Raw genomic sequence first — 10,460 nt, 5'->3', positions numbered from 1 at the left:
CCTTTCCAAAAATGGAATAATTGCCATTTCCTCTTCTTAATCACCTTTCGAGTTTCCTTACTTCTTTTCTCTCGTAACGATGATAAATGAATTATTTTCAATTTTTAGAATTATATACATTTTCGTAAATTTCTACTACATATTTATTACTTTTATAATCATAATATTAATATGAAATATTTGCTATAAAACAATCATTGACATATAGGACTTTGAATATACATATAATTTACTCAAGGTCACCAACCAGGTTTATTTTTTTACTAAGAATGATCTATACCAATATTATCAGCAAGATAATTCAAATTTAAGATAATATATTGAAAAAAAATTGAAAATAAATGAAAATGTTAGATCAAGATAAACAAACCATTTTTTGGTTTTGTACCGACCAGTCCTCGATCATCGACCCCAGAGAAGACCTCAGACATCGGACATCGGTGTCAGATAGTAAAGATGGGCAACGTAAGCTGGGCCCCACAAGCAATATGATTTAATGTAAAGGTAATTCCCAGATACTAAGAAAGAGCCTAAGTCACGAGGGTTCCATGCATGCATGGTGTATTGAGCATTCGGACGCAACACAAGTGAACAACCCTTAGAGGCGCTAAGGCCCGTTAGGGTTAGGATTTCCAAGGGAAGACTGCATGCATGACACGTGGATACTTAGGGCACCCGTAGAACAGATGGCCCCGCAGCATTGGTGCATGAGTTGGTACCTTGGCCGCCATTCTGTTAGTCGTTGCACTCCAGTAAAGGGAAGTCTTATGCGCCAGATTACGCTCAGATTGTGTGATAGCGGCGCAAGGACATTCTCCCAAGAACCTTAGATATGGGTAACAAAACAGAAGTAACCCTAGTTACAACCTATATAAACGGTGGTAAGAACCCTAGCAAGGTACACCGCTTCTGAGACTAAAACTACTTTATTCACTTATTGTTTCTTTGCCCCAGTACTGACTTGAGCGTTAGAGTGCAAACGGCCGCCAAGGCGCCCTTTGTCTTTGCATGTGAGAGGCTCTCCAACACAAGGAAGCTTGATTCACACAAGGAGATAGGCGGGCCAAGACTGCCATTTGAGTCAACCGACAAGCGAGTAAACCGGCGAGAACATTTGGCGCCCACTGTGGGTCCCGATAAAGCTAGGTCCCACTCATAATCGCGTTAAGAGCTTACCAGCAATATGAGGAGTACGAGGCAAGGATCTGTTGCGCCCTCAAGAGGCAACAACGTCACCATGCAACAAATCATGGAGACCATTCGTGCCCTTCAGGAGGAAGTAGTGGCAGCTATGGTCGACCAAGAGCATTTTGAGGTTGACCTAGCCGCGTCACAGGCAAACAATGAAGAACTGCGCAAAACCAATGAGGAACTCCGCAGGGGTTTGCAACAGGCGGGGGAGCGCGCAGTGGATGAACGTGCCCCACCCATACCACCTAGGGCACATTTCATGCCGTTCTCTCAGGCAATAATGGATGTTGTGTTACCAGCCACGTCCATGGGCCTGAAGGTCACCTTCACAGGTGTAGAGGACCCAGAGGCTCACCTCACAGCGTTCCACACCCAGATGATGCTTACCGGAGGTTTTGACGTTGTGTACTGCAAGCTTTTTATGAGCACATTGGCAGGCGCAGCGTTGGAATGGTTCGTTAGTCTCCTTGACGAACACATTACTACCTTCGACCAATTTGCAACGCTGTTCAGAAAGCAGTACCTTATTAACAGGGCCCCCCCTGCGATCTCTTACGATGTCTTTGACATAAAACAGTACCAAAGAGAATCCTTAAAAGAGTTCTTAAACAGGTTTAGGTCTAAGTGGTGAGGCTAAACACCAAGGATGAAGCCATGACGGTGCACGCCTTCACCAAAGGAGTGCTACTACGGCCCTTCAGTGACTCACTGCTTAGATATTGCCCGAAGACGTTCTGCGAGATCAGACGTCGGGTTATGGCGCACATTGTCGCGGAAGATCGGGTCACAGTAAAACGCGACAGCATCGGCCCTGTCCAACCTCGAGCAACAGGTCGACCTTAACCCATGAGGGTGCACGAGGCGACAATAGAGAAGAAAGGCTTGGGAAAGCAACAACCATATGAGACAAGGAAGCCCCAAACTAGGGGACGCACAAGGCAGGACGCGCCTCCCAAACATAATTTCCGAGTAGAGTTGAAAGAGTTGATCGTTATTCCTAACATAGCGGAAAGGCTGAAGACGCCCCCGAAGACTGATAAAAAGTTGGGGCCCAACAAGAACGCTTGGTGCGAGTTCCACCAAGCCTATGGCCATGCCATACGCAATTGCTTGTCACTAGGATACCAGTTGGACGAGCTAGTAAAGAGCGGCTTCTTGAGTGACTACCTCCTAGAGTTGCAGGGAGCTCAAGCGTCAACAGCCCCAGGAGGAGATCAAGGGTACGAGGTGCCCATTCATGGTGAGATCAACACCATCTCTGGAGGATTCTCAGGAGGAGGATGCACCGCCTCCCAGCGAAAGAAGTATGCACGAGAGGTAATGGCAGTAGAAGTCCAAGAGGTAGATCAAACTCCCGATGTCGACCTTGTCTTCACCAAGGCCGACTGCCAGGACGTCGTTCCACATGACAATGATCCGGTGGTAATCTCAGTAGTAATAGCAGGAAGGAGGGTGCATCGCGTCCTCATGGACCAGGGAAGTTCTGCCGATGTGATGTTCTGGTCGACCTTCAACAAGTTGTAGTTGTCTCCAAATCAATTGAGACCTTATACATGATGCTTGTACGGTTTCGTTGGAGACCAAGTAGAAGTGCGTGGACACATAGAGATGAGGACGACCTTCATAGATACCACAACCTCACGCACTGCCAGCATCAGGTACTTTGTTGTTAACACTCGATCAGCTTATAACATACTCTTGGGTAGACCTGCTTTGAACACGATTGGAGCGATAGCCTTTACGAGGCACATGAAGATGAACTTGCCTTCCCTAGAGGGGATGGTGATCACTATCAAGTCTGACCAGAAGGAGGCTAAGAAGTGTTACGAGAATAGCCTCAAGACAAAGAGAGGGGTGTTCGTTGTCACCACCCAGCCTCCCAGGGAAGAAAGGGTCACCCGAGCAGAGATCGTTCGGGAGTGGCAGCCCGAACCAGCAGAAGACGTGTTAGAGAGGGAGATCAGTGGGAAGAAGTTCAAGCTTGGCAAATCCCTAAGCCAAGAGACACAAGACCAGATCGCCAAAGTCATAGCGCAACACCTAGATGCTTTTGCATGGTCAGCCTCAAACATGTCTGGCATAGATCCTGACTTCCTGTGTCATCGTCTCACAATGGACCCACAGGTCTGACCTGTTCGCCAGAGAAGAAGAAATTTCAATGAAGAGAGGCGTCAGGTCATCAGAGAAGAGACGCAGAAGCTGCTCAGCGTTGTCCAGTACCCTGGGTGGCTGGCAAACGTGGTATTGGTGAAGAAGGCTAGTGGAAAATGGAGGATGTGCGTCGACTTCACAGACCTCAACAAGGCCTGTCCGAAGGACTCCTATTCGTTGCCCAATATTGATGCTTTGGTAGATAGTGCATCTGGCTAGAGACTACTCAACTTCCTGGACGCCTTTTCTGGTTTAGGGTTTAGGGTCAGCAGGGGGAGATAAGGGGCACCCCTATTTCCAATGCCTGAAGAGGAATAGCAGGTTCGTATGGACCAGGGAATGCGAAGAGGTGTTCCTCAAACTGAAGGAGTACCTGGCCAGTCCACCAGTGTTATGTAAACTGCAGTTGGGTACTCCACTTCGACTGTACTTCACGGTCACAGAACGGGTGATCAGCTCAGTCCTTGTGCAAGAGCGGGACCAGGTGCAGAAGCCAATCTACTTTGTTAGCAAAGTATTGCAGGGGCCTGAGGTGAGATACCAGGCCATTGAGAAAGCAGCTCTGACAGTAGTGTTCTCAGCATGCACCACTACTTCCAAAGCTTTACAGTGATAGTAATGACAGACCTTCCCATTCGCAAGGTCTTGCAGAAGCCAGATGTGGCAGGAAGAATGGTGAGTTGGGCAGTGGAGCTAGCAGAGTTTGATGTGCAGTATGAGCCCAGACGCCCTATCAAAGGCCAAGTTTATGCTGACTTCGTGGCGGAGTTCTCCTCGAGAGCCACGCACCAAGAAGGAGCAGGTTTCAGATGGGTATTCTCTGTAGATGGTTTCTCCAACCAGTGGGGTAGTGGGGCTGGCGTCATTTTGGAAAGGCCAAATGGGTTGTTGATTGAATAGGCCCTACGGTTCGCTTTCAAAGCCAGTAACAACCAGGCAGAGTATGAGTCCCTGATCGCGGGAATGTTGTTGGCTAAGGAGATGGGGGCGAAAGGTTTGCTGGCAAAGAGTGACTCCTTGTTGGTCACAGGTTAGGTCACAGGAGAATACCAGGCTAAAGACCCTCAAATGGTCGCATACCTAGAGTACGTCCAAATTCTGAGGGAGACGTTTGAGGTGTTCAAGTTAGTACACGCCCCAGAGAAAAGAATGCCCGAGTTGACCTGCTAGCAAACCTCGCCAATTCAGGCAAGGGGGGCAGACAGAGGATAGTCATTCAGGAGACCTTCAGGAGACCTCGAACTGCTGCAGATAATACGACAAAAGTCCAACAGATCAGCACTTCGAAAGCGGTGAAGATGAGTCATCGGTCGTTGACTCAGGAGACGTTAAAGACACCGAGAATAAGCATGTACCCAGTTTTTAGGGACACTAGTGCAAAAAGGTACATTAACGACGGTTAAAAAGAACATTTAAAGACGGTTTTTAAACCGTCTTGCAGGCGTTGTTATAAAGTAGGCATTTTTAATGACGGTTGGTCAATCATCGTTATAAACATATTTATAACGACGATTCCTTTAACCGACGTCATAAGTGGATTTTAAATTAAAAAAATTAAAACAACTTTTGAAGACGGTTCCCGTCATTGTATGTTGGTTTTTTTTTAAAAAAATTGATTTTTAATAAATCTCAAACCTCCTGCATAAAAGATTCAATTCCAGAAAATCAAAAATTTAAAATCATACACAAAGATGAAAAATATACATACAACAAATTAATAAAATATAAATTTTATTTGGTATTTTTGTTTAACTAATCATCATCACCTGTAATGTCCAAATATGATACAAACAATATGGTGCAAAGAGTGAGTGCTGAAAATAAAACTCTCTCCAATTCGTCACTATTTCTTTTCTTTGATTATTTTATATACTCAGCTTTTAAGTATCTTACACTTTAAACCAAATAGACTATCTCTAGAGAACCTAAGTCCCCCTTTGTTGGATAGGCGTGATCTTTTTTTCTCTATAAAAAAGAAGATACAACAATTAAATATGAATTGTAAAAAATAGATTTTGTCATTAAACTGTACAAAATAATCAAGTTGACATTAGATTGTATTTTTGAGAACTAATCTGACATTAAGTTGTAAATTAATTATATGGATACATGTATTTAAAATGAAATAAAAAAATTATAACATGTTTTTCTGTGGCATTATAAAAAGTATAATAGGTTTCTTTAACACAGTGCCATTGAATAGAAAAAATATTAATTACTTTTATCAAACAAAATTTAAGTGATCAGTATATTTAATTGAAAAAAGTATATTTAAAAGACATTTTTTAATCAAATAACCATAATTGATTTTTTTCCAGCTTAGTATTTAGTGTGTTGTTGAAAGGAAAAAAGCTTGAGAGAAAAATAAAGTAAAAAAAAGAGAGAAATCAATTAAAATATTTTATTCGTTCTATCTTTTTAATGTTTAAGTTTTTATCACAAAAGTAAGAAATATAATAAATATTTTGTATACGATAATTTCTCCTACAATAATTATTATAAAATCTATATCAATGATAATGTTTAATGGAATAGAGAATCAGCATTGGCCACATATAGAACAAGAAAAAGTTTACCTCTAAATTCTGGAGCATGCTTGTAAGGATCAAAACCTAATCCGTGCACATCTTGCTTTGGATTGAGTATATAAACCTGGAAAAAAAGTTGTATATAATGCATGCATATTATCAATAAATTTGTATTAAAAAGCAGCTAAAACACAAATGAAAAATTGAATCACAATAATTAAAACATTTGGTTGATGAGGAATGAGATATATTCACCACAAAATCCATCATCGGATGGAAAGTTAGTATAATACGTGTACTGATCATAATATTCACACTAATTTAAGATTGTTTTCTACTCCCTTCAAATATCTATAATTAAGATTAGTTTTCAAATATATTGAACTATCAACCAACCATTTGATCACATTTGTTCTTGCTTTGACTTTTCCAAAATTTGGCAAGCAAAATCAACAAGATAATTTATTCAACATTATACACAAAAATACCTTACCATTCCTCTAAGGAATCATTTTAATCATTCACCAGAATTTACTTAATACTGAGCAATTCTTTGGGTGTGCTTCTTTCTGGATGGGTCAAAATCACATCACACATCACAATCTCCAAATAATCATATTGAAAACGAAATACACAATCAACCAAGATATTAGAAGATAATCATATATTAAAAGTAATAAACTTCTCACCGGCATGCTCTTAGAAATATGAACATCTTCATTCACAGTTGCAGAAGCGGCACGGTGGGAGGCGCGAGGGCGTTATCAGCGCGGAGACAACGCGGTGCGCAGCTTGCTGGTCATGGCGGTGCGGTGACGACGCGTTGCGCAGCTTGCTCGCAGTGGTGCTCGCACGCGAAGACGCTCGCGGTGGCGCTCGCTCACGATGGGGTTGCGTCGCGGTGGGGTGTGCTCGCTCACGGTGGGGTTGGGTCGCGGTGGTGCGCGCTCACTCACGGTGGGGTGCGCTCGCTCAAGGTAGGGTTGGCTTGCGGTGGGGTGCGCTCACTCACGGTAGGGTTTTCTCGCTGTGGCGCTCGCTCATGGTGGGGTGCGGTCGCTCATGGTAGGGTTGGCTCGCGGTGGCACGCCCTTGCAAAGGGGTTGGCTCACGGTGTCGCAGCATCGCTGATCTGCTGGCTCGCGATGTCGTAGCGTCGTCGTTCTACTGGCTCGTGGAGAAGAAGTTGGTGCGGCAGCGTGGTGGATGGCAGCGAGATCTGTTGATGAGAATCAACTAAAGGTGACTTTTTATAATGAAGAACAAGATCATTCGCCTTCACATTTAAAGTTTTTCTTGTTAATCTTTGCAAAAGATAAAGCCCAAGCCCAAGCCCAAGAAGGCCAAAGCCCACAAAAGCCCAAAGACCATCCCATGAAGGGCAAAGCCAAGTTTTAAATAAATATTGTTTAGAAAGGTGCTTAGAGGGAAACATTAGAAACCTCTATTGTTAAAGCATCTTTTAGTCTTTAGTTAAGAGTCTTAGGGGGGGGGGGGGGGGTGTTAGTAGATAGGTGTAGGAGTAAATAAGGAGGTGCCAAAGTGAGAGAAGGGATCACACCTTCCTCATGCTTTGTTTTAGGCGCAAATTCTAGAAGCTTTTTAGGAGGGAGTTTTTTTGAATTTGTGTAGCTTACTTTTCAGCACCTTAGGCTATAAATAGAGGTGCTCTCTTTGTAAAATTCAGATTGGAATTAATCTAAGAAAACTCTACTCAAATTTTGAGTGAACTTTGGAGAGCTTTGAGCCTTCTTCTCTAGTCTTATCTTGATGGATCATTGGAGTCCTCAAGTGGCGGCATCACTCTCATCTAGGAGCATTCCACACTTCTAGTGGCGAGATCATCCAACATTCTTCCATCTTCATGAGCACTCTCTTCTCCTTCCTTTCTTCTCTTTCTATTGTTTTTGTTAGCTTGTGTTATTGAGTTTTGGTTTGGTGTTCTTGCTGTTTTTTATGAGTTTTGGTTCGGCAGTTTTATATTTCAGTCCATTCATCTTGTTCCTTTGCTTTTCTTACTCTTTTGTTCGGTTCAATTTGACTAAAATTGGTTCATCCAAATGAGTTTGGGATTTGGTACTAGTTTTTGGTGAGTTCTTGTCTTAGAACAATGATCCAACTCTAAGAAAAGTGCCTCTATAATGTCCAACTCAAGGTGATTCCTAAGAAGGTCAAGAACCTTTCTCTATATGGCTATTGGAATCACATCATGTGGTATCATGAGTCTTAGGTTCATTCTTGTTTAATTGTTGAGTTGTGTGCACTTTATTTCAAGAGCTCTTTAATTTCTTGCAATTTAAGTTTCTGTTTTAGAATTTTACTTGAGTATTCTTGCTGTTTTTCTTTTACACCAAGTGCTTGTGAAAAGGTTTATGCCACTCATTCTTCTTATGAGTATGGTTGCTCTTTTGGAATGGCATTATCCTTCCTAGAGTTTACCTTAAGCTTCCTTTCACTTGTTAAAATTTGTGATGTGTCTTTTAATTTTGTAATCATGTCAAGTTTTGTCTTAGTCATGTTATTCCATAATTGTCATTACTTCTAGTAGTACTTTTCTTGTTTTGATTGTTTCTTGCTTTAGTGTCTATTATTTTCTGAATTGATATTGATCCTTTGTGCATTTTTCTTTTTAGAATTGAGTTCATACTTGTATTCTAGACCTATACAAGTTCCAATACATCATTTTCTATTATGTCTTTGCTAGTTCATAATCCTGTTTTTTATTCCTATTAGGATTCCTCTGTTTCTGAAAAAAAGTGCTTACTGTTTTTCCTTATTGCAATTGATTTACTCCCTGGAAAATTCGGAAATTCTGGATTTGAGATATTCAAAGTGTTAGAAAAGAATAGAAAAAAGAATCATTCAAAAATATGAAGTACACAAAAAATGATAAATAAAATAAAAAAAGTGTACATTTCTGCCGAAAAAAATACGGTAATCTGGCAGCGATTTTGAAAAATTTATTTCTCTCAATTGGCTTACTGTTTTTAATTGATTCCAGTGCCATTTTTGAGTTAACGTCTTGAAGTTTCTATGGTTTAAATTTCATAATCCAGTTCGCTCTACATCGTTCCAGTTAAATCAGTGAATATCAAGCACTGTTTGGATAAAAAAAAATCTCCAGTAGCTAATTTTTTTTGTTTTCTTCATCTACTCTAGAGCTTTTCCTTAAGTATTCTTTTGTGTGCCTACTTTCTCATTGAGTGCTTTATTTTCTTGCTTGTCTTTCATTCTTACTCTTTGAGTTTGTCTTGCACATAGTTTTCCTTTTGCAATTACCTTTCCTTGCTTATACCTTTTCTTGATTGTCTTTATTGATTCTTTGGTTTTGTGGTGGTTGCTCTTGAGATTGGTGTGCTTGCTTTGACATCTTTCATTTGAGGATTCCAAGGCCTCAAGATCAGATTGGTGCAAGAACATTATTTCTTTGAGAGTGATCTCTTTTTCTGCCTCAATTCACTTCGGCATTTTGCTTAAAACACTCACTGTTTTTGCTAATTTTGTTTCTTAACTTGTTTGCTGTTTTTGTGTGTTTGCTGTTTTTAATTACAAATGGCTGGATTTTCAAGTGATGCATCATACAAGCAGAATTCTCCTTCCAAAGCTTCAATCCTTGGTGAATTACATGAAGCACAAAGAACTATTAGACGCTTGGAAGAGAAAATGCAAAAGATGGAGGTCCAACAAGCTAGACCATCTCCTTCTATCCATGATGGGCATCATTCACATAGACCTTCAACAAGAGGTTCTTCCAATGACATAGGCCGTGAAGAGGACCATAGGAGAAGGAGAACTCCACCCCAATTCCTTGGACATAAACATCACAACCAAGGGGAGAGACCTCACTATGGCAATGGCTACTACCAAGATGCAAAGGCTAGGCTACCTTCGGTCAAGCTTCCTTGTTTCAATGGCTCAAGTGATCCTAATGTATATTTAGATTGGGAGGCTAAGTGTGAACAAATATTTGAGATCCAAGATGAGCATAAGCTTAAGCTAGCCACCCTAGAGTTTAGTGATTATGCCATGAAATGGTGGCATGGAATTGTAAAGGACATTATCTATCACAAGGGTCCTCCCGTGGACTCTTGGAACTCTTTAAAGGATCAAATGCGCGCTAGATTTGTGCCCCCACATTTTAGGAAAGACCTCATGTTGAGACTCCAACGGTTTCAACAAGGCACGCTAAATGTGGATGAATATTATAAAGAGCTAGAAACGCTTGTGCTTAAAATTGAATTAGAGGAAAGTGAGGAAGCTATGATTGCTAGGTTTGTGAGTGGTCTTAGGAAGGATATTCAAGACTTTGTTGAGTTACAAGAGTATTCATCATTGGGCTCTTTAGTTCATCTTGCAATGAAGGTGGAAGCCCAACTTGCTAAGAAAAACTCTTTCAAAAATGCTTCCAATGATGGATACTACTCCAAGTCTTGGAGAAACAAAAATTCTTTTTCTAAACATCCTTCCAAAGATTCTTCTTTCAAACCCAAGGATCCTACGCCATCTACTTCTAAGCCTAAATCCCCAATTAAATCGTCTAGTCAAAAGTGTTTTAAATGTTTGGGATATGGTCACATTGCTGCTAATTGC

At 41.3% G+C, this 10,460-nt stretch overlaps 1 protein-coding gene across 1 annotated transcript; it reads left to right on the top strand.

Moving 5' to 3' along the window:
• Positions 1 to 2,037: 2,037 nt before the first annotated feature.
• On the top strand, positions 2,038 to 2,715 carry LOC137809171 (uncharacterized). The gene has a single exon (XM_068610308.1). The coding sequence runs from the start codon at positions 2,038 to 2,040 to the stop codon at positions 2,713 to 2,715; it is 678 nt and encodes a 225-aa protein (XP_068466409.1).
• The last annotated feature ends 7,745 nt before the right edge of the window (positions 2,716 to 10,460 follow it).

This window comes from Phaseolus vulgaris, chromosome 2 (assembly GCF_000499845.2).
Source record: "Phaseolus vulgaris cultivar G19833 chromosome 2, P. vulgaris v2.0, whole genome shotgun sequence".
NCBI lineage: Eukaryota > Viridiplantae > Streptophyta > Magnoliopsida > Fabales > Fabaceae > Phaseolus > Phaseolus vulgaris.
Note: the sequence above shows the minus strand (reverse complement) of the source record. Positions and strands in the feature narration are given on the sequence as shown.

Excerpts from the sequence above, each read along its gene's own strand:
- LOC137809171 (XM_068610308.1), top strand. The coding sequence starts at position 2,038 with ATGAGGGTGCACGAGGCGACAATAGAGAAGAAAGGCTTGGGAAAGCAA.